Genomic DNA, 25,760 nt, shown 5'->3' with positions numbered 1-25,760 from the left:
CCTCTGCTGAGCTCCCTGTCAGGGCAGTCATCGATTGTGGCCGGGCACCAACTAGTTCTTCTGGTCTCAGGATGATGTAGGTCTCTGGTTCATGTGGCCCTTTCTGTCTCTTGGGCTCTTAGTTGTCATGTGGGCTTGGTGTTCTTCATTTTCCTTTGCTCCAGGTGGGTTGAGACCAATTGCTGCATCTTAGATGGCTGCTTGTTAGCATTTAAGACCCCAGACGCCACATTTCAAAGTGGGATGCAGAATGATTTCATAGTAGAATTATTTTGCCAATTGACTTAGAAATCCCCGCAAACCATGTTCCCCAGACCCCCGCGCTTGCTCCGCTGAGCTTTGAAGCATTCATTTTATCCCGGAAACTTCTTTGCTTTTAGTCCAGTCCAATTGAGCTGACCTTCCATGTATTGAGTGTTGTCTTTCCCTTCACCTAAAGCAGTTCTTATCTACTGATCAATAAAAAACCCTCTCCCACCCTCCCTCCCTCCCCCCCTCGTAACCACAAAAGTATGTGTTCTTCTCAGGTTTACTATTTCTCAAGATCTTATAATAGTGGTCTTATACAATATTTGTCCTTTTGCCTCTGACTCATTTCGCTCAGCATAATGCCTTCCAGGTTCCTCCATGTTGTGAAATGTTTCAGAGATTCGTCACTGTTCTTTATCGATGCGTAGTATTCCATTGTGTGAATATACCACAATTTATTTACCCATTCATCCGTTGATGGACACCTTGGTTGCTTCCAACTTTTTGCTATTGTAAACAGAGCTGCAATAAACATGGGTGTGCATATATCTGTTTGTATGAAGGCTCTTGTATCTCTAGGGTATATTCCGAGGAGTGGGATTTCTGGGTTGTATGGTAGTTCTATTTCTAACTGTTTAAGATAACGCCAGATAGATTTCCAAAGTGGTTGTACCATTTTACATTCCCACCAGCAGTGTATGAGAGTTCCAATCTCTCCGCAGCCTCTCCAACATTTATTATTTTGTGTTTTTTGGATTAATGCCAGCCTTGCTGGTGTGAGATGGAATCTCATCGTAGTTTTAATTTGCATTTCTCTAATGGCTAATGATCGAGAGCATTTTCTCATGTATCTGTTGGCTGCCTGAATATCTTCTTTAGAGAAATGTGTGTTCATATCCTTTGCCCACTTCTTGATTGGGTTGTTTGTCTTTTTGTGGTTGAGTTTTGACAGAATCATGTTGATTTTAGAGATCAGGCGCTGGTCGGAGATGTCATAGCTGAAAATTCTTTCCCAATCTGTAGGTGGTCTTTTTACTCTTTTGGTGAAGTCTTTAGATGAGCATAGGTGTTTGATTTTTAGGAGCTCCCAGTTATCGGGTTTCTCTTCATCATTTTTGGTAATGTTTTGTATTCTGTTTATACCTTGTATTAGGGCTCCTAGGGTTGTCCCAATTTTTTCTTCCATGATCTTTATCGTTTTAGTCTTTATGTTTAGGTCTTTGATCCACTTGGAGTTAGTTTTTGTGCATGGTGTGAGGTATGGGTCCTGTTTCATTTTTTTGCAAATGGATATCCAGTTATGCCAGCACCATTTGTTAAAAAGGCTGTCTTTTCCCCAGTTAATTGACACTGGTCCTTTGTCAAATATCAGCTGCTCATACGTGAATGGATCTATGTCTGGGTTCTCAATTCTGTTCCATTGGTCTATGTGTCTGTTGTTGTACCAATACCAGGCTGTTTTGACTACTGTGGCTGTATAATAGGTTCTGAAGTCAGGTAAGGTGAGGCCTCCCACTTTCTTCTTCTTTTTCAGTAGTGCTTTGCTTATCCGGGGCTTCTTTCCCTTCCATATGAAATTGGTGATTTGTTTCTCTATCCCCTTAAAATATGACATTGGAATTTGGATCGGAAGTGCGTTAAATGTATAGATGGCTTTTGGTAGAATAGACATTTTTACTATGTTAAGTCTTCCTATCCATGAGCAAGGTATGTTTTTCCACTTAAGTATGTCCTTTTGAATTTCTTGTAGTAGAGCTTTGTAGTTTTCTTTGTATAGGTCTTTTACATCCTTGGTAAGATTTATTCCTAGGTATCTTATCTTCTTGGGGGCTACTGTGAATGGTATTGATTTGGTTATTTCCTCTTCGGTGTTCTTTTTGTTGATGTAGAGGAATCCAAGTGATTTTTGTATGTTTATTTTATAACCTGAGACTCTGCCAAACTCTTCTATTAGTTTCAGTAGTTTTCTGGAGGATTCCTTAGGGTTTTCTGTGTATATAATCATGTCATCTGCAAATAGTGATAACTTTACTTCTTCCTTGCCAATCCGGATACCTTTTATTTCTTTGTCTAGCCTGATTGCCCTGGCTAAGACTTCCAACACGATGTTGAATAAGAGCGGTGATAAAGGGCATCCTTGTCTGGTTCCCGTTCTCAAGGGAAATGCTTTCAGGTTCTCTCCATTTAGAGTGATATTGGCTGTTGGCTTTGCATAGATGCCCTTTATTATGTTGAGGAATTTTCCTTCAATTCCTATTTTGGTAAGAGTTTTTATCATGAATGGGTGTTGGACTTTGTCAAATGCCTTTTCTGCATCAATTGATAAGATCATGTGGTTTTTGTCTTTTGTTTTATTTATGTGATGGATTACATTAATGGTTTTTCTGATATTAAACCAGCCTTGCATACCTGGTATAAATCCCACTTGATCAGGGTGAATTATTTTTTTGATGTGTCGTTGGATTCTATTGGCTAGAATTTTGTTGAGGATTTTTGCATCAATGTTCATGAGGGATATAGGTCTATAATTTTCTTTTTTTGTAATGTCTTTACCTGGTTTTGGTATCAGGGAGATGGTGGCTTCATAGAATGAGTTGGGTAGTATTCCGTCATTTTCTATGCTTTGGAATACCTTTAGTAGTAGTGGTGTTAACTCTTCTCTGAAAATTTGGTAGAACTCTGCAGTGAAGCCGTCCGGGCCAGGACTTTTTTTTGTTGGGAGTTTTTTGATTACCGTTTCAATCTCTTTTTTTGTTATGGGTCTATTTAGTTGTTCTACTTCTGAATGTGTTAGTTTAGGTAGGTAGTGTTTTTCCAGGAATTCATCCATTTCTTCTAGGTTTTCAAATTTGTTAGAGTACAATTTTTCATAATAATCTGAAATGATTCTTTTAATTTCATTTGGTTCTGTTGTGATGTGGTCCTTCTCATTTCTTATTCGGGTTATTTGTTTCCTTTCCTGTATTTCTTTAGTCAGTCTAGCCAATGGTTTATCAATTTTGTTAATTTTTTCAAAGAACCAGCTTTTGGCTTTGTTAATTCTTTTGATTGTTTTTCTGTTCTCTAATTCATTTAGTTCAGCTCTAATTTTTATTATTTGTTTTCTTCTGGTGCCTGATGGATTCTTTTGTTGCTCACTTTCTATTTGTTCAAGTTGTAGGGACAGTTCTCTGATTTTGGCTCTTTCTTCTTTTTGTATGTGTGCATTTATTGATATAAATTGACCTCTGAGCACTGCTTTTGCTGTGTCCCAGAGGTTTTGATAGGAAGTATTTTCATTCTCGTTGCTTTCTATGAATTTCCTTATTCCCTCCTTGATGTCTTCTATAACCCAGTCTTTTTTCAGGAGGGTATTGTTCATTTTCCAAGTATTTGATTTCTTTTCCCTCGTTTTTCTGTTATTGATCTCTAGTTTTATTGCCTTGTGGTCTGAGAAGATGCTTTGTAATATTTCGATGTTTTGGACTCTGCAAAGGTTTGTTTTATGACTTAATATGTGGTCTATTCTAGAGAATGTTCCATGTGTGCTAGAAAAAAAAGTATACTTTGCAGCAGTTGGGTGGAGAGTTCTGTATAAGTCAATGAGGTCAAGTTGGTTGATTGTTGTAAGTAGATCTTCCGTGTCTCTGTTGAGCTTCTTACTGGATGTCCTGTCCTTCTCCGAAAGTGGTGTGTTGAAGTCTCCTACTATAATTGTGGAGGTATCTATCTCGCTTTTCAATTCTGTTAAAATTTGATTTACGTATCTTGCAGCCCTGTCATTGGGTGCATAAATATTTAATATGGTTATGTCTTCCTGATCAATTGTCCCTTTTATCATTATATAGTGTCCTTCTTTATCCTTTGTGGTGGATTTAAGTCTAAAGTCTATTTTGTCAGAAATTAATATTGCTACTCCTCTTCTTTTTTGCTTATTGTTTGCTTGATATACTTTTTTCCATCCTTTGAGTTTTAGTTTGTTTGTGTCTCTAAGTCTAAGGTGTGTCTCTTGTAGGCAGCATATAGATGGATCGTGTTTCTTTATCCAGTCCGTGACTCTCTGTCTCTTTATTGGTGCATTTAGTCCATTTACATTCAGCGTAATTATAGATAAATAAGTTTTTAGTGTTGTCATTTTGATGCCTTTTTATGTGTGTTGTTGACAATTTCATTTTTCCACATACTTTTTTGTGCTGAGGCGTTTTTCTTAGTAAATTGTGAGATTCTCACTTTCATAGTGTTTGACTTTATGTTAGTTGAGTCGTTACGTTTTTCTTGGTTTTTGTCTTGAGTTATAGAGTTGTTATACCTTTTTGTGGTTACCTCATTATATACCCCTATTTTTCTAAGTAAAAACCTAACTTGTATTGTTCTATATCGCCTTGTATCACTCTCCATATGGCAGTTCAATGCCTCCTGTATTTAGTCCCTCTTTTTGATTATTGTGATCTTTTACCTATTGACTTCCATGATTCCCTGTTATGTGTATTTTTTTTTTAATTAATCTTAATTTGTTTGTTTTTGTGATTTCCCTATTTGAGTTGATATCAGGACGTTCTGTTTTGTGACCTTGTGTTGTGCTGATATCTGATATTATTGGTTCTCTGACCAAACAATATCCTTTAGTATTTCTTGTAGCTTTGGTTTGGTTTTTGCAAATTCTCTAAACTTGTGTTTGTCTGTAAATATCTTAATTTCACCTTCATATTTCAGAGAGAGTTTTGCTGGATATATGATCCTTGGTTGGCAGTTTTTCTCCTTCAGTGTTCTGTATATGTCGTCCCATTCCCTTCTTGCCTGCATGGTTTCTGCTGAGTAGTCAGAACATATTCTTACTGATTCTCCCTTGAAGGAAACCTTTCTTTTCTCCCTGGCTGCTTTTAAAATTTTCTGTTTATCTTTGGTTTTGGTGAGTTTGATGATAATATGTCTCGGTGTTTTTCTTTTTGTATCAATCTTAAATGGGGTTCGATGAGCATCTTGGATAGATATCCTTTCGTCTTTCATGATGTCAGGGAAGTTTTCTGTCAGAAGTTCTTCAACTATTTTCTCTGTGTTTTCTGTCCCCCCTCCCTGTTCTGGGACTCCAATCACCCGCAGGTTATCCTTCTTGATAGAGTCCCACATAATTCTTAGGGTTTCTTCATTTTTTTAATTCTTTTATCTGATTTTTTTTCAGCTATGTTGGTGTTGATTCCCTGGTCCTCCAGATGTCCCAGTCTGCATTCTAGTTGCTCGAGTCTGCTCCTCTGACTTCCTAGTGTGTTGTCTAATTCTGTTATTTTATTGTTAATCTTTTGGATTTCTACATGTTGTCTCTCTATGGATTCTTGCAACTTATTAATTTTTCCAGTATGTTCTTGAATAATCTTTTTGAGTTCTTCAACAGTTTTATCAGTGTGTTCCTTGGCTTTTTCTGCAGATATCCTAATTTCATTTGTGATATCATTAAGCATTCTGTAAATTAGTTTTTTATATTCTGTATCTGATAATTCCAAAATTGTATCTTCATTTGGGAAAGATTTTGATTCTTTTGTTTGGGGGGTTGGAGAAGCTGTCACGGTCTGCTTCTTTAAGTGGTTTGATATGGATTGTTGTCTCCGAGCCATCACTGGGAAACTAGTTTTTCCAGAAAATCCGCTAAAAAAAAACAGCAGTCAGATCCCTATCAGAGTTCTCCCTCTGGCTCAGGCTATTCAGATGTTAATGAAGCCGCCTGCGTGCAGTCCAAATCCCTGCGGGACGGTTCCCCGGCTCGGATGCTGCTCTTTCTGCTCCAAGATCAGTCACTGCCTCCCGGGGACTTCTCCTAACGGCTGCGTCCCACGCCGCCCGTGGAACCGGCTAGTCCCCCTCCCGGGGTTAGTTCAGGGGGGTGGAGCAGGTCTCTGTGCTTGTGCCGTACCTGACTGGTACGCTGGCTCCAGGCTCTGGAAACAATCGCTGCTTCCCCGTATTAGTTCGTTCTCCGTCTCTAAATCTGTGTTTGTTGTTCAGGGTTCGTAGATTGTTATGTATGTGATCGATTCACTTGTTTTTCCGTGTCTTTGTTGTAAGAGGGATCCGAGGTAGCGTCTGCCTAGTCCGCCATCTTGGCTCCGCCTCCTCCATCCGGCAACAGTTTTTTGATGTTTATACACGTAGAACTGACTCCTCGTAGCTTTATAATATCTTAATATTAACACTTTTGGTTTGTATTCTTATAGTTTTCCTTCTAGCTTCTTCCTTTGATTCTTTCTGTGATCAATCTTGAATAATTTATATAAAATCTACTTTAATTATTTCTAACCATTAGGACGTTTCACAGGATTACCTGTTGCCATCAAGTTGATTTGGGCTCATTGTGATCCTACAGGAGAGAGTGAAACTGCCGGATAGAGTTTCCAAGAGCAGCTGGTGAGTTGGACTGCTGACCTTTTGGCTAGCAGCCAGAAGCTTAACCACTGTGCCACTGATGAGCCAGAGTAAGAATTAATTTACAATCAATTCACCTAGTACTGACTCTTGGCCAAGATTAAGAATTAAATATGTTCACTAGTGATTTATAGTGTGCTATTTTTATTCAAAACGTGAAACTGTTTATAGCTTGTTTACACTAGTTAATGACATTTAGATCGATGATAGGCACACAGTTTAACAGATTAAACAGCCTGGCTTTAGTTATATACCAACAGGGTATAACAGACCCCTCTGTTAACTTGTGTCTAAACTCTCCCAAAACTGAGATACCTCAGATATATCTTGTGGCTTTATAATCTGAAGATGAGGCATGTCCTGTCTGACTGAGAGGGGACTCTGGATGGCTGTACCTGAGAGTTTTTGACCTCTTTCTGACTCCCTGATTTTGCTTTTTCCTCTTGTGCTGGGAGCTTTACCTTTATTAAAGCCTCATACAGCTGTACCCTGGGAAGCCTTGGGAGACCTTTCAGTTGTCCCACACTTTGTGATCTATCCAGGGAGATATTTGAATAAACCTCAATAATCCCAATTAATAACTTCAGGTTTTCTGTTTCTGCCTAAGTCAGTATGTGTATTTTATGTTTGATTAAAAATATTTTGCCTCATTATTGTTTTTATATTTCTTTGTATAATTTTTCAATGTATACTTATAGATTTATTTTCTTGTATGATATTTAAATTTTTTTGTTCAAATTTCTTAACTTGTTCTTTGCCTTCATAAGTCTAGCTAGAGTTTGGTTTACATAGTTTCCTAAAAACTGAACTATAAATTTATTAATACGCTATATATATGGATTTTTGATTTTCTTATATTAATGTATGCTTTATTCTTTCCTTTAAGTTCTTCGGATGTATGTCCTTTTCTAGATTCTATATTGTAATGCCTATTGTTATTATTTTATTTCCTTTTTTGCTGATGGATATTTTAAAATGATGATACTCCTGTTTTCATTGTATCCCACTGATTTCAATGTATAATGTTTTCATTTAAATTTTTGACAGTACTCTATCACATAGGGTCACCATGAGCAGGAATCAATGTGACAGCACATAACAATAACAACAACAAAGGCTTATATTTAGAAAATGGGATTGTTTAAATGCACATTTTAATTTACTACCATAAGAAATGAGAAAAAAAAAATTAAATTCAAGTAATGGGAAAGGAGAAGAGATTAAAGACCACAGAAAAGAGGAAATTGTCAAAGAAAAACAGAAAAGAGAGAAAATCAATCAAGATAAATATACACAAGCTAAAAGTACAAAAGAGAGGAAATGGAGAAAATAAAAACCTTAAAATAGATTATTTGAAAAGATTAATACAATTGAAAACAAAACTGGGACGAGTGATTGAGATAAAAGAGAACAAAAATGATCAGTATCAGGGATGAAAAATAGCTATCACCAAGGATCCTACAGATATTAAAAGGAACACAAAATATTAAGTGAATATTGGGAACAATTGTATGCTAATTATTAGATAAGTTAGATAAAATGGACATATTTCCTAAACAATGCAACTTCCATACCCTGACAAAAGACAACAGAGAAAATCCTAATAGCCCTCTACCTGTTAAAGGAATTGAATTCTTCATTTAAAAAAAAAAAAAAAACTTCCAAAAAATTAAAACAATCAGATGACTTCAGAGATGAATTCTATAAAACATTAAGGGAAAAATAATGTACATATTGCACAGATTCGATGGCACTGGGTTTTATCGCACAGATACTTTCAAAGTACAGAGGAACAGGGAACATTTCTCAGTTCATTATATGAGGGTACAAGAGCCCTGATAAAAAAACCTGTTGCAGATATTACAAGAAACTGTAAGTAAACTCCAATATCCCCCAAGAACATATAGACACAAAAATTCTCAACTATATGTTATCAAATCAAATACTTCAACATGTAAAATAGTAGTCATAATATTATCATAAGAATAAATATTACAACGAAGTAGAGTTTATCCAAGGAAGGAAAGCTTTGTTTTACATTCAAAAACCAATATATGGGATTCAACATTTTAACAGAATTAAGAAGAAAATCATTTAATCATATCAAAAAATACAGCAAAAGTATTTAATGATGTTGAACATCCATTAATGATAAAAGCTCTCAACTAACTAGGAATAGAAGGAAACTTCTTCAATCTGATGAAGAGAGCATTTTTAAAAATCCTAAAGCTAACTTCATAATTGTGGCTAAATATCCAATGGTCAGGAACAGATCAAGGGTGTTTGTTCTCATCACTTCCTTCAACACTCTACTGGAGGTTCTAGACAGTTTCAGAAGATAAGAAAAGAAGCAAAAACATAAAAATGGTACAGAGAAATAAAAATATAATCTGCAATGATATAATTGTGTACGGAAAATTCTAAAAGATCTACAAAGCTACACCTAAATAAAGAAGGGAATATAGTATAAAATTAATATGCAAAAATCAAGTGTATCTATACCTGCTTCAAAAATTTGAAAATCCGAAGTTTAAAAATAGTACAACTATAATAACAAAAAATGTAAGTTAGGAATAATTATTTTAGAACTGCACACCTTTTAGGCTAAAGACATTCATGAGAAAAATGGATCAGATATAAATAATTGGAGAGATATATCAGGTTTATGGATTGGAAATCCAACATGGTTAAGATGTCTGTTACCCCTACTTATCTGTAGATTTGATGCCATCTCTTTCATTATCTAGGCAGATATTTTCTAGAAATTGGTATATTTTTTTTGAAAATTTTTATAGAAATACAAAGATCAGAATAGCTATCAAACTTCAAATGAAAATCCATTGCCCTCAAGTAGATTCCGACTCACAGCGACCCTACAGGACAGAGGAGAACAGCCCCACAGGGTTTCCAAGGCTGTAAATCTTTATGGGAGCAGACTGCCCCATCTTTCTCCTGAAGAGCAGCTGGTTGGTTTGAACCACTGACCTTTTGGTTAGCAGCTGAGTGTTTAACCACTGAACAGGTGCTCCTTAAATCAATCTTGAAAAGAAGATCATATTTGGAGAACAAATACCGTGCTTCACAACTTACTATAGGTAATGTGATTTGGGCATAAGGATAAATAAATAAATAAAGTGTCCAGAAATAAACCAGCACTACTACAGTCAATTGTTTTTCATTTTAAAATCTTTTTATCAGGTGTTTTTAGGAACTGGGTATCCACCTCTACTTAGCACTGCACTCAAAAAGCAATAAGAGATAGATGATATACTTAAATACAAATGCTAAAACTATCAAGCTTCTAGAAGAGAATGCAGAGGAATATGTGCACTTCACTGAATATAAATATTACTTGCTTCCTTAAAAAAAAAAAAAAGCGTAAACATGTTGAACAGTAGATAGTAGGTTTGCTTTAGGATTGGTGTGAAACTACCATCTGTATGCTAGACCTGTCTCAGTTAAAAGCATTGAGGGTAATGGTACAAGGTTTCTCACAGTTGGAGAAGTCATTTACAGACAAGAAGTTTAGTAAGACTAGGATGAACTCTGCTATTCAATTGGAATTGGAGGTGTCAGTATGACTCGAGATTTTCAAGATAGAGATAGAACGGGGCCCTGGTGGCAAAGTGGTTAAGAGCTTGGCTGTTAACCAAAAGGTCAACAGCTCAAATCTACCTTGCAAACCCTGCTCTGTCCTATAGGGTCATGGAGTCAGAATCAACTCCACGGCAACGTGTTGTTTTTTTAGGGATGAAAAAATGATAGATGATAATCAATATAGGTGTAGGCATACATACGGATTGATTGTGTGTAATAAAAGAACTGAAGCAATGGGAGTCCCACAGTAATGAGCACAACTTAGTGCCCAGATGTTGATTTAAAGCCACCAAGTTTCTGCACGGTTGTTATACAGACAACTAATGCGCAAGATATAATTATTACTTAGAAACAGTGTTTTGTTTAGCTTTTAAATGACCTTGTGGCTTGAAAAGTATTTCTAGTAATAACTAATTTTTTAAAAGACATGAAGATACTACTTTTACAATTTAGGAAGAAACAGGATAATTTTTTAAAAAAAACATCCTAAAAGAGACCTTACCTGCGCAAGTTAGCTTGGGATCCCGCCTTCCATTTATGCAGGTTGTTTGTTTGTTTTGTGATTTTCCTGTACAAGTGTAAGCGAAGTTTGCATTATGATTAAATTCAGTCTGATCTGATGGCATTAAATGAGATATAGGTATCCTTGATAATTTACACTTCTCAAGTTGTTCTGTTGCTGTAAAATAAAAATATTCCCATGAAAAGACAAATTATAAAAATTTAAACATCTACTATGTAACTCTATAGAATTGGTGATATAATGAAATTATGATTTATGCTAATGAATCCTAGCAATCCAGCTATTCCTGGTCATGTTGCATGCGATGGACTATTACATGTAAAAATAACTTTTGTGTCCATTCTTTGAAATATCAGAGTAAATATCTGTCATAAAGATATATTGTACTTTGGGAATTGGATGAGTCTAAGAGGTTCACTCTCTTGGACGGTCTACATATGGAACACTCATCATGCAGCCTAATGTGGCCCCATATTTGAAATGTATGCAAATGTGCATAGACTTTTACTTTCCTGATGTAAAAAGACACTACATTATTTTAAATCAATAATATGAAAGCATTAAAAATAATATTACCTATGGCAATAGAATCAAAGAAGTTGCTAGTTTAAATGCTTTTTTTTTTCCAGAAAGGTAATAAAATATAAAATATACAGAATTTGAGTATTTTAGCAGCTGTCTTCAAGATCACCCCCCCCCCCAAAAAACCAACAGATACAGGTACTTGAACTAAGAAAGGGGTGCTAAAAATCCTGACCCATTTTCTCATATAACCTTAGGGTCTTTGAGAAGTTATTTTATACACCAGATCATTCTATAACCCAATTAAATTGCAATGCCATAGTAATAAAACTTTGTTGGCTCAAAATGAGTTAATATGTAGACTATGCAAACTTTTTATACAGCTACATATTTCAGTAATCCTGTGATTATGGGGGAAGCTCTGCTGGTGTAGTGGTTAAGAGCTACGGCTGCTAACCAAAAGGTTTGCAGTTCGAATCCGCCCGTCACTCCATGGAAACCCTATGAGGCAGTTCTACCCTGTCCTATAGGCTCGCTATGAGTCGGAATTGACTTGACGGCAATGGGTTTGGTTTGTTTTTTGTTTTTTAAGATTATGCGAGTCTTTTTGAATTTGGTAAAATAGCAATATAAGTTGTTGGTAGTATTTTTTGTTAATGATTAGAAAAGCAGTTTTGAGTGAGGTTGAACAAAGTCAAGTAATTGGCCAAAGAAAAGCACTAGTTATGTAATACAACCCAGAAAGAAAGGAGGCTGATTCAAAACATAGTAGAGAGTTCAGACAAAAATTACTTCCATCTTTAGGAAGGAATGACCTACAACATGATCTGGGGTAATGCTACAGACAAAGCAAGGTGTTCTTTGAGGGATAGTAACTGCAGGAATATCTGTAGTCAAGAAGAGTTGTTTTTGTCATTGACATGTTGTGTCATTAATGGTTTTATGAGTGGATTTCTTTATTAGGTGAAAAATAAACACATCTGGAAGAGTGAAGAACCCAGAATAGAGAGGGATCAAAAAAAAAAAAAAAAAAAAAAAACACTGAGAGGGGTTAACCGGTAGAGTAAGGCCTACAATGGCTGGAAGGGGGTTACACTAGGCTGAATACATGGACAGAATTAAATTAATGAAGGCAACTCTGACTTCAGGAAGGAATAACAATTGAAGCTGAGGTATTGGTATAGGTTAGAATGAAAAGCGGACAGTTCTTATGTCTGATTTTATCTTGAGTTTCTCTCCACCTGGAATGAAGTGAAATCATTCATGGAGATCAAAGAGGACAAAGGTGAGGCTGGATCATGAAGGATTGGCGGTGCCATTAACAGGAATGTGTTCAGCGAAAATGCAAGGATTAATCAGAAACAGAGTTTACTGATTCATTTCACGAACCCTATTGAATGTCTTCTTTATGTCAGCCAGTTAGTTTTTTGGGTATTGGGAATACAGAAGTGAATAAGACAGGTAGGAATCCGTGTTCTCCTGGAGCTTGATCCTGAGCTTTACCTTCTCCTGGAATTAATTACTGTCTACAAATCTGATGATTAAATAAGAGTGGGCATCCAGAAATTCTGAATGAACCACAGAGGTAAAGTTTAAGAAAGAACTCATTTAAAGGGAAAATGAATCTGGGCTCCCCATCCTCCCAGCTGGACTTGGCCATCAAAGGGGCAGGATGAATCTCTTATAAGTGAAATCCATGTCAGATTTGTTTCCTGGCCCAACCTTCACTGCCTCATGTCACTAAGTTATAGCCCAACTGAGAGGGCCTATGGCCCCCCACTCTGCAGCAGCTTCACTGCCTTTTGCTGCATTGGAAACAGACTAAGGAATGATCACTGTTAGAAGCTTTGAGAGAGGCAAGAGTAGCAATATGGGTATTTTCTCAACTTTATTTCTTTTTTTCCAGGCCCTGAAGCAATGAGTCATATAATAACAACAGTGGTATTCATGCAAAATAGTTATGTTTCCTGATAATTTGTACTCTTATATCATATGACAATCTGTAGGTAAAATTTAGCTTCACAATTATAAAATAAACCATATTAATACCATAATATTCTGTTGCTAGTTTATATTTTTCCCCAATAGACACATATTGATCTATAAACAACAAATCTTTAGATTCATCACTATTCAAGAAATGACATTTTAGGCAATATCACTGAATATATTTTTAAGGTAAAAATAATAAAATTTATTAAATGTCTATTTGAGAATTATATTCTCACCAATGCACTGAGGATATAATGGCTCCACACTCTGCTGACACACGTAATTGATCTGTATCCAATCATTGTAAAGGATTCTTTGCAAGTGAACTCCACTGAATCTCCATGGTGATAGGGAGGGTCAGAGGGCAAGCTGTAGCCATGCTCCAGTATAGGTATATCCCCACATGTACTCTCTTCCGCTACATAAATTTCACAAAAATAAGTTTCTCTTTAAAAGATAATTTGTCTTCATATGAATACAGATGCAATTGCTGATTCAAGTTTAAATATTAATATTGTATGTACATTACCAACACATATAGGCAAAGTTGTCCATTTTCCATCAACGCATTGAATTTTCTTAGACCCCTTCATTAGGGATCTGAGATTGCAATCATATTCCACCACTTCGTTGTGTTCATATTCTTCTTTCTTTGTCCCCTTAATGACCCCGTTGAGGAGTTGAGGAGGTGGGCCAAAAGAGTTTACTTGCCCTACAGTAGAAATATTGTTTAAATAATGGTTAAGTAGTTTCTTTTACAATAAAAAGTTAACCAAAGTGAAGAAATATTTTGTTTATTATTTCTTTCATGACAGTATTCTTAAACAATGAAAAAGGAACGGTGTTTACCCTGGATTCTTATTTCCCAATCCTGTTACTTCTACTGAACTACAGGAGCCCTGGTGGTGCAGGGGTTAACTGAAAAGTTGGCAGTTGGAAACCACCAGCGGCTCCACAGGAGAAAGATGTGGCAGCCTGCTTCTTTAGAGATGTCCAGCCTTGGAAACCCTATGGGGCCACTACAGGTTGCAATCACTAGACGGCGGTGAGTTTGGTTTTCATGGGATACTGGTTGCACAGTGGTTAGGACCTTAGCTGCTACCTGAGTGGAAGGTCAGTGGTTTGAACCCACCAGTGGTTCTATGGGAGAAAGATGTGACAATCTGCTGCCATTAACACTGTAGCCTTGGAAAATCTATGTGACAGCTCTACTCTGTCCTACAGGGTCACCTGATGACAATGTTTTTTTATGTTTGTTTCTTACACTGAACTAGGTCATTGTAGGTATAGTTAAACCTTTAAAATATATTCAATAATCTGTATATTCTAATGATGTGTACAGATTAGCAAATATGGTTGTATAATTAAAGTAATATTCATACTCCATGGAAACACTGTTTCAAAAATTTTTGAAAAAGGACAACAACTTAAGAAAATCTGTTGATCAACATATTTTGACTTTGATTAAGCCATACATGTGACTGGTGATTGAATTGACTTTAAACTGTTGGAATGTTGTATAGAGAAGCAGAATGAGACTTGGGGTAAGATTCATCTATATAAAACATTCAACATTAATTGTGGCATTACAGGTAAAGAGGGGGAAAAAAAAAACAAAGGAGTATCTCCAGTCTCAGCTGCCATACATGTATCTCTAAATACTCCTAAGACACACTTCTATAAACAATTGGAGAGAGATCTATCTGAGCTGTCTACAACCCAATCCATATCCTTCCCAAGTATAACAAAAAATATCTGGCTTCATGTGTTAGCTTACAATCTGAAAGGTCACAGAAAATGAAAAAAAGAAAAAAAAAAGGTGTTGACATCCAAGAAATAAGTTGTTGTTCCATCAATTGTAAGATATTCACCTTTACATGTCGGGGGACTTGGGGACCATCCAAAGTGGTAGCACTGAGTGGAATCTGCTCCAACTCTTTTAAGTCTCTGTCTACAGGAGAAATGCAAGACATCTCCAACTTTGTATTTGTTTTTCTTGGGTGAAGCTTCTAAGTTTCATGGTAAATCAGGAACACCGCATTCTTTTTCTAAAAAAAAGTGAAATAGTTTAGAGAGGAAAAATAATTTATCATTGTCAAAATAAATTTTATATGGTCATACAACAATGAGGTGCTGGGTGCTGTGCACACAGAGGGGCATCAGATAAGCTCTTTTCCTTGGGGAAAAAACCTGACGTTTTTGTTCACCCTGTCAATTTTTGTGGTGCTCTGTGAGGAATATTAACGTATTGAACAACAATATGTGTGTCCTGAAAATTTATTTGTAAAGTAAACTTGCTTAGTTTGGATCTCATTTTATCACTGGTATTATAAAATTTAAGGTTAATTTTGCTCACTTTAGAAACATAAAATTATTCTTTCACATTAAGAAAAGGAAGCTACAGTTTTTTATTGCACATTTAATAAAAATTTATATTTTGTTTGATGTAATTAACCCATTGCCATTAAGTCAATTCCAATTCATAGCTATACCATAGGATAGCATAGAACTGCCCCCATTGGGTTTCTGAAGCTGTAATCTTTACTCATGCGAACTGTTATATCCTTCTTCTGCAAGCAAGAAGGTGGGTTGGAACTGCTGACTTTCAGTTAGTAGCCAAGCACTTAACCACTGCACCATCACGGTTCCTTTTAATACAATGGAGGAACCAGAATGCAAGAGTGATGCCATATCTAATGTATTTTAAGTTAGAGGATTATTAAAAATCAAATAATTGAATTTTTTTTTATGAAGGAAGAAAACAGTCACTCATTAATTTATAAAATTAAAAACTAGAATTTAAGACTTGGAATCATGCTAATAAGAAAATTCATGCCATCAAGAAGTTAAATATTAACACATGATCATAAAATTAAATGTAAATTAACTATTTCAAAAAAATACTACAAAATAACTAACTAAATAAATGCACTTTTGTTTTTATTTTTATGTTGTGATTAGGAGCTAAATTGAGATCACACTTAAATGAGAATCACTAATACTGCTCTCTTAAATTTCAATTCCATTCCACTACATAGCAATCCTTTTCTTTGTATTTGTGTTTGTTTACATATTTTGTGCTCATCTTATATAGATTTTATTTCTCATCATGTTGTGGAACAAACTGTCCTATGAAGAAAAACAATGATCCCAATTGTTGAGTATCTTTCAACTACTACATTTATGTAGAGATAATAACCTATGCAATGTGATTAAAGAAACCCTTTGAATGGGTATACCACGAATTAGAGATATTTGGTTTTGAACGAATGTCAAAATTATAAATCCTACTACTGTTATCTGCAAATGTTAGTGTAAACTTTTAACCCTAAAAACAAACTTCTTTAAGATTGTTGCAACCACTTGTTTAGTTTAAGTGTTTTATGACAACAATTCTTTGGAAAACTTGCACCAAAAAAAAAAAGAACTCCAGAACATTTGATATAGACTTAGATATCAGACAACCTGTGTCTACTTTTCTGCCGAATATCTGAGGGAAGAATATTTTAAAAGAACATTAAGCCATCATTCAATCAGCTACTGAAGGACTACACTATGCTGGTCCTTTTCTAGTAGTATGTTTACATGATCATACATTTTTTATAAAATTTGCTAAAGGGAGATATTTTTAACACATTAATTTCTACAACCATCTCTGTCATTCCAGTTTTCTCTGCTTCACATTTTCCTGTCATGTCTAGCAGCATTGGAATGGCTGTGAGAATTATGTATTCATAGTTTTCCTTTTTTTTTTTTAAGAAAGCTCCTCAAAATTGCATAAGGTCTGACTTCAAAAAACCTGTATCTGCCTCTAATCACAGAAAAGAAATCCAAACTGATCCAAACCTTGTCTACATGTCCAATGTTATCTTATTTAAAATATGTTTATCATGTGCTTCATTATTTGGTTTAATCCACTGTGTTCTCACCAACCACACTATTCTATACTTTAATGAAAGCTCTGGAAAGGCAGGTCTATATTTTATTTCTTACTGTTTCTCGTAGCCTATTTAATAGGTGTTTGTTGGCAGCCTAAATGAGTCAGATGTAACTGGGCCTTCGACTTGCTAACCAGGTCTACCTCACTGCTGTAATACTCTCACTCTTTTCTCCACAGTATCTGTTTTAAACCTTTCCTCTCTGCACAAAAAAAAAAAAAAAAAATTTTTTTTAATTTCCTCTGCACAGTGCTGCTCCTTCTCCTACCCCCAAACACTGCTCATTCTCAGATGACCTTGCCTCATACTTCACAGAAAATAGAAACCATCACCTCTTGCTTCTTTTCAGCATTCGATTTACAAAAGCCATTTTCCTTCTTTCCTCCTGTTACAAGGTTGAAGGGAGCCATGTTGCCACAAAGCCTGTTATCTCCACAGGAGCTCTGATTCCCTTTCTCTCCCGCAGTCACAGGGACATATCTACCTGCTGTATTCAATCTCTGTTTCCCTCTCTACCATACCCTTGTTCCCAGCAGTCAGCATGTTCTTATAGCTACAATCTTAAAAATAAATAAATAAATAAAACTTTCCATCGGTGCATAATTTCCTCTAGTCATATCCTGAACCTGTCACAGAAAAACGTCTACAAAGGGTTATGTCACATGCTTCCTCTCTTTTAACGTTTTCTTCCCTTCATGCCTACAACAGATTCATTTTTAGTTTCTTTTTTTCCTCCTGATTCTCTCAATCCTCCTTTTTTCCATCTATGTTTTCACCTCTTCCCTTTCTCTTTGAACTTTACATGTTGAAATATTTCAGGGCTTATGCCTACATTTTCTTCCTTTTCATTCTATATGCTTCAATAATTAGATGTCATAACTCATAGGTTGATAATCTAAATGTTTGTCATTTGACTAGACCTATAGTTCCAACTCTCCTGTTTACATATCTAATTTTAAATGACCATGAGTAGTTCAACCATAATGTTTCCAAGCCATAAGTTGTGGTATATCCTCCCGAAAGTGGTCTCTGTCCTACTAGCGCCATCTTACAAATTGGCTGCAGTGCAATGAATTGCTTTTATGTGGCCTTTCTAACCGTGGTCTTATAACTTCCACAGATGATTGCCTGGGCCACAATCTTACAAGGGAATGGTATATCACTGTCATGGATTGAATTGTGGCCCCCCAAAATATCTGTCAGCTTGGCTAGGTCATGATTCCCATGTACGATTGCATAATTCTCTACCATTTTATCATTTGATGTGATTTCCCTATGTGTTGTAAATCCTTTCACTATGATGTAATAAGATAGATTAAACCCAACCCAGTGCCCTTGAGTCGATTTATGGCAGTTATATTGATGAGCTCTATAAGATTAGATAGTGTTTTAAACCAATCTCTTATGAGATATAAAAGAGAGAAATGAACAAAGAGACATGGGGACCTCACACCACCAAGAAAGCAGTACCGGAAGCACAGGGTGTCCTTTGGACCTGAGGTTCCTGTGCTGAGATGCTCCCAGACCTGGGAAGACTGATGCATCACAAGGGTCTTTCTTCAGAGCTGACAGAAAGAGAAAGCCTTCCCCTGGAGCTGGCGCCCTTAATTCAGACTTTTAGCCTACTGGACTGTGAGAGAATAAACTTCTCTTTGTTAAAGCCATCCACTTGTGGTATTTCTGTTACAGTAGCACAAGATGACTAAGACAATTACTATTCAAATTGAGTAACTTGTAGTCTACCAAGAGGATTGGCCAGGTCATGGTCCTGTTGGGGGGACCATGCCTTGAAATTAACAAGGAGTTTTTGTATACAAGAGCCAGCCCCACTGAGGTTCAGAGGGACCTCACTAATATTGAGAGCAGAGCACATCATTTCAGCATAGGTTCCCTGTGCAGAGAACCTCTTAGACCCAGAAAAGAGAGGTGTAACACTGAAGAAGTCACCAGATGGCGAGAAGCAGCAGCAAGTACAGTAGAGCCAAGCAGCAGAGAAGCAGCAGCAGCAGAGCGAGCAGCAAGAACTGCAAGACCAGCCGTGACCTTGCTAGCCCAAGGAGAGTGAGCACTTTTGGGAAGGAGGCTTGCTGATGAAGCAAGGTTCCTTCAGGCACTTGTTGACGGAGCTAAAAGAACTATAACACTCGCCCATGCTAGACAGGGACCTGCGTGTGCCCCATGCTGAGGTCACAGGACCATCTGCATTGTGCAGTGAGGCAGTACCCATTTGGCTCTCAGGTCGTGTAGGTCCAGGTAGCATGGCAGAAGACAGTGGCAGAGGCCTGGGAAGGCCCAGCTGTAGAGGTTAAGGATATGCTGTGCAGGGGTCTTCCTGTGAAAAAAGCGAGGCCCAGCAAGGCCCAGCATCAGAAGAGAAGACTCGGGAGCCATGCAGATGATGTGAAGACAGCATCTGACCTGAACCATGGAGAGCTGACCCAGCAACATAAGAATGGAAGTGGGTAATCTGGGGAAGGGTAAGCACTTCCCCTTTGAGAATCTGTTGTTGTTGTTTATAGTTTGCTTTCTATAAATAATACTGATTTTCACTTTGTCAACACTGTGTAAGTATCTCATGTGTCCAGCTCGATCACAAATGAACGAAGCACCCAAGGAATGCTTGATGCCACGTGTGTATGTGACTCATTCCTAGCAGTCTTATGGCTGCCTGGAAGTTTGAGGTATGACCTGTCTGCATGAGCAATGCGGAGAGACAGACAGATAGGCATACAATGGCATTGCTATTTACACACTTGATTCTGAAAAACAAAGCAAAACATATGAGTTCCTTGACCCAGCATTTAGTGACATCGCCTCTCCTTTCTACCATCAGATATATCCCAAGTTTGTTCTCTGCTCTGCATATCCTCAGCCGTCACCTTATCTGAATCCCCACCATTTCTCACCCTACAAGGACTCACTCCTTCCTGACTTGACTACACATGCACCAAGTCAAGGAACAGCAACAACAACAACAAAAAACCTTTCATAAATGCAAGTCTATTTATATCATTGTTTTTCTTAAGTTTTTTTTAATGTCTTTTCATCAAGCATAAAATTAACCCAATGCTAATATGCTCTGAAGTAACCTGGATAATCTTGCCTTTGCCTCCTAACCAGCCTCAGCTCATAAAATTTTCCCACGTCTTAACTACACCCATCTCACTCTGGCATTTTCCAAAATGTATTTTTCTTCTAGAGCTTTCCATATTTTATTTCTTTTGTTTGGAATACTCTATATCCACCCATTTTTCATAGATTCAAAGGTACTTTCTATATGTGGAAAACAGGAAACTGTTTGGTAAATATACAAGAAGTTTTCAGAATAGTCCAGAGAAGGTGTTGATATCTGAAAATGAAGAGTTCCTGGCAAGAACTGAAGAACTTTACACTTAAGGTGGGAAAGCGAAAGCAAAAACTCAGGAGTAAAGGAGCTGAAAAGGTTGTGACTAACCATAATTTGGTAATGGGTGACTAAACAAAAAAACAAACCTGTTGTTGTCAAGTCAATTCTGACTCATAGTGACCCTAGTTTTAAATAATTTCAAATCTTTCTTTTAAGATTACTTGGAAACACTTTATTTTTCCTGACAAATCTGTAATGTATGTGGCCCAAAGAAAACATCACTTTGATGCACTGTTTTAAAGATAGGCTATTTGAGCTTCAGGACACCATTTCCTCCCAGTTAACATTAAATCAGAAGAAGACACCTTGATTTTAATCAGTGTTCCTTAAGGATGTCTCTGGATAATTCGGTTACCCCCCAGAGGAACATATACAGATTATATCACCCCCAATTACCCCAAAGAAACGAATACCAGGAAAAACAACGACAGTACTTACCATAACACGTGGGTGTGTCAGACCAGCCATCATCACCACATACTATAGAGCCCGTGGTGCTCCCACCTGTGTTTTCATAGCCCGCGCTGCATTCATAGTCCAGTTGGTCACTGAGCTTAAACCACGTGCCATTGCTTTTGGGTCTGGCGTTCACAAATGATGGCTTGTCACAAGATTCTAATGCATGATGAAATTGAGGATTTCATTTCATGTTATCGAATGGGCAAGCTGACTGAGTAAATTCCATCCCAGAAGCAAAAATCCTTCCCAATTACGTGCCAATATTTAATTAACTTTTTAAAAAATAAGCTAAGAAGACCAAATATAAATTGTTCTCCTGAAATCATTACAATAAAAAGGCATGTTTATGTATACAGCATTCTTCACATCACTTCAAACATCTGAAAAATTTATATTAAGTTCATTTTCTCAATTCTGGTTATGCCTGTGAGCTTGTCATATACTGGTAACAAAACAAGTCACGAGAAGTGTATATTGGTTTTCAGAAAACAACATTTTTTTTAAAATTTGAGATATCAATCTTATTACTAATCGAGACATACATACCAGAGAAAATGGGTTAATTGGATATAAAGATCTATATAATTAATATCCAACATTTTTTCTTCCATAGTAATGTCTTATAATAGATACTCGATCACAATTAGTATAAAACAAGTTGATATGAGATCAACTTTGGTCATTTTTTCTTTAGCCAGAGCCCAGAGTAAACAGAAAAATTGAAAAAACAAATTAAAAGATAATTACACAGTAGGATAGATATCTTTTACTACAAAAATATCAGAGTGGCCTTGAGAAAATAAAGTGTATAACTAAAGCACAATGAGCAAATTGTTCTTAGAAGATCTTTATAAACTTCTAGGCAGCAGGGCAGGGAAAACTTTCAACACAATAGAATTTAGCACTATCAAGAAATGTTTCTCTTCACTACCTAGATGCTTATGAAGATTTTCCAAAAGGCCAGCAGGAATTTTCATAACTGGACCTCTCCTACAGCATTAATTCTGTAAATTATAAAGGTCAAATCTCCTGGGATTCTGCACTATGGACTCATCTCTTCACTTAAAAACATGGCATTTATTTTTTGGAGCAAGGACTCCAATATGAGAGGCTGGTCATCTAAACACAGGCACAACGGACAAGAAAGTTTCAACTGAAAACACACAAGTCTACGGCAGAATACACGAGGCTCCCTCAGCAGTTCCTAAATCACGAGATTGATTGAAAGTAGGAAAAACTTGAACTGAAGAGATGAAATGATCCTCCTTCATATCAGTAATTACCCTAGAAAGGCAAGAAAAGACCTAACTATATATACTATAATCACATATATATATGATTTCCATATTACATACATAAATTTTACATATTATTTGTATAAAATTTCTATATTCTATATATGTAATTTGTCAAAGGGTTTTATTCATCCTTACAAATGGAAGCATGTCAGCCCTACCTGCACCCTCCAATCCCGTACAAAATAATTAAGTTAAAGTAAACTTTTGTAAAACTATCATCAAGAAAATGACCCTAATAAATTACTTACTGATGCGTACGGGTTGAGTTGACCACCCACTTTCCAAGCACGTAATAGATCCTGATGTTTTACCATCTGCTGTCATGTATCCTGATTTACACTTATATTGTGTTTGTTTATTTACTGGATATGAATACTCAGATTCAGAAAAAAATCCATTTGCAATAAGCGTATCTGATTTTGAACGTTTCTAAAGGAAGAAGGCACAAGGAAAAAATAGGCATATATTTAATAAACATTTTTTATTCCGTGTTAAATGATATGACAATATAAACATTTTTTATTCAGAGTCAAACAATATGACAGCATAATAAAATAATAAATCATTTGTAACTGTAAATATGAAGTAAGTGTAATTATCCAAATTCTAGTGTCAGAAAAATAAGCTCAGTTTTATTAAATGTTTTTTGAAACAAGGCAAGATTCAAAACAAGCACTAAGAAAGAGCTAGCTCTAGCATGCTGTAGGATTCCAGATCCATTAAACAATTAGGTGTCTAATAATTGATTATGAGGGGATTATGAGTGCTATTCCATAAAAGGATTATTATTTGCCATAGCTTCAGTGCTGACAGAATGAGACGTTTCCCAGTTCTACGTCATCCTCACTATCACTGGAATTTTCAAGTCCAACTTTACAACCATTGTAAAAATCTTTCTTACCAACAATCTCCCTCACCTTCGCTGGCCCACTTTTTCACCAAACACGATGTTGTCCTCTAGTGACGGATCTCTCCTAATGGTGTGTCCAAAGCAACAGATTCAGACAATGTTCTGTTGTGATCCATAAGGTCTTCATCGGCTAATTTTTGGAAGTAGATGACCAGGTATTTCTTCCTACTCTACCTTACTCTGGAGGATCTGCTAAAACCTGTCCACAATAGGTGACCCTGCTGGTATTTGAAATACCTGTGGCACAGCTTCTGGCATCATGGCAACATGCAAACCACCACAGCAGGTGGTAGTTTGGAGGAAATTTGTCACACTAAATTTCTAGTATTAGATGATTATGTGTGTTCCATGTCAATGACTTCAGTTTCCATATTAAGCATTGGAAAAAATACAGGAAATTAAAACCAGAGAAAACAGAAGAAAGAAAAGAATGATCAGAGCAAAAATTAACAAAGTAAAAAAAAGAAAAACATTAGGGCAATTAATGAAACAAAAAAGCCTGGATGAATAAAATTGCAAACATTTAAATAGACCGATCATGAAAAAAAGAGAGAAGACACAAATTACCAATGTCAAGAGATGTTAAAAGGATAATAAAGGGATATTATGAACAACGTTATACCAATAAACTTGACAACGTAGATGAATTGTCAAATTGCTTGAGAGCTACAGCCTACCAAGCCTCAATCAATGAAGAGTAGATAACAGGGGTAAGTTGAATTTGCGGTTAAAAAAAATTTCACAAAAGGAAAAGCCCAAGTACAGCTACCTTCAATGGCGAATTCTACCAAAGATTTAAGAGAGAAAAAATTATAATTCTAAATAGACTTGTCCAAAAATAGAAGGGGTGGAAATATTTGCCTTTTCATTCTATGAAGCTTGCAATCTCCTGTTCCCAAAACCAAAGGAAGACATTAGAAATACTCTTATCACTACTATTCAATATTTTACTGATGTTTTTGTCAGTGAAATAACCCAAAAAGAAGAAATAGAAAGCATCTGGATTGGAAAAGAAGTAGAAAGGTTTTTATTTGCAGTTGCCATGATGTCTTCATAGAAAATCCAAAGGATTACTAGAATTAATAAGTGGATTTAGCAAGCTTACAAGATATGATGAGATCAATAACCACAAAAAATCAATTTATTTTCATATACTTACAATGAACTACCAGATATTGAAATAAGAAAAACAATATTGTGTCCACTGGCATAAAAATATGAAATATTTAGGAATAAATCTGAAAAAAATGTGTGAAAGATCTTTACATCCAAAACTAGAAAATATTGCTGAGAAACATTAAAGAATACTTAATATTTGAAGTGACATAATGTGTTCATGGGTCTGAAGACTCAAAAATCGTAAGTCAATTTTCCCAAAACGAATTCTACAGATTCAATGCAATCCTCATAAAAATTCCTTTTTTTTTTTTTAGTAATCATCAAGATTATTCAAATGGTATTATAGAAATGAAAAGGGCCTCAAACAGCCTTTTGAAAGAAATAAACAAATTTGGAAAGTTAACACTAGTTTTTTTAATGTCAAGACATTAAAAAACTTGAGTTATCAATGCACGGTAGTGTTGGTGTCAAGGTAAAGTTCATCAGAACACGATAGAGAGTCCCAAAAGAGACCCAAACATCAACAGACAACTGATATTTTACTATGCTAAGGCCATTTAGTAGAGAAGAATACTATTTTCAAAATAAGGTGTTGCAACAATGGAATACCAAAATTCAAATTGATAAAGCTTAAAAATAAATAAATAAATAAATAATTTTTTTTTTTTTTTACTCCATTACTCTCATCACATGCAAAATTTAACTTAATGTGAAACATAGACCTAAATGCAAACTGTAAAACTTCTGGAAGGAAACATAAAGTGAAATCTTACTACCTTGAGTTAGGCAAAGATTTCGTCCATATGACATCAAATAAAACAAAAATCTTAGAAAAAACAGTTCATAACAGAAGAAAATTTATAAGTTGCAATTGATCGAAATTAAAAACCTCTGTTCTTCTAAAGGTAATGTTACAAGAATGAAAAGACAAGTCAGAGACTGATAAAATATTTTAAACCATGTATCTAATAAAGGAGTTTTATTGAGTATACATAAAACCTTTGAAAACTTAATAAGAACAACAGAGCTTAAAAAAAATCGGCAAAAGATTTTAACTGACACTTCAACAAAGAAGATAATTAAATAGCAAATAATAACATGAAAAAATGCTTAACATCAAGTTATTAATATAATACAAATGAAAGCCATTTTAAGGTAAGTGTGTGTATCTTTATAATGTTCAGAATAAAACAATTTCCTAAATGTTGAGGAACTTTCATACACCTCTGATGTGAATGTAAAATGGTACAACCAGTTTGATATATACAGTGTTGTACTTCCTTATAAAGTTAACTGTATACCTACCATGTGAGCCAACCACTCCTCTCCTAAGTATTTACCCAAAGGAAATGAA

At 35.8% G+C, this 25,760-nt stretch overlaps 1 protein-coding gene across 1 annotated transcript in view; it reads right to left on the bottom strand.

The window, feature by feature from the left end:
* The window catches only part of LOC126066873 (complement factor H-like), a 111,189-nt gene that overhangs the window by 57,646 nt on the left and 27,783 nt on the right, over nucleotides 1-25,760 (bottom strand). Inside the window, 7 exon segments of the mRNA XM_049868291.1 lie at nucleotides 10,742-10,918; nucleotides 13,513-13,528; nucleotides 13,531-13,694; nucleotides 13,806-13,988; nucleotides 15,148-15,324; nucleotides 21,059-21,235; nucleotides 22,626-22,790. Of these exon segments, the coding sequence (XP_049724248.1) occupies nucleotides 10,742-10,918; nucleotides 13,513-13,528; nucleotides 13,531-13,694; nucleotides 13,806-13,988; nucleotides 15,148-15,324; nucleotides 21,059-21,235; nucleotides 22,626-22,790 (1,059 nt within the window).

Source organism: Elephas maximus, chromosome 24 (assembly GCF_024166365.1).
Source record: "Elephas maximus indicus isolate mEleMax1 chromosome 24, mEleMax1 primary haplotype, whole genome shotgun sequence".
Lineage (NCBI taxonomy): Eukaryota > Metazoa > Chordata > Mammalia > Proboscidea > Elephantidae > Elephas > Elephas maximus.
This window is presented reverse-complemented; position numbering and strand designations above follow the sequence as displayed.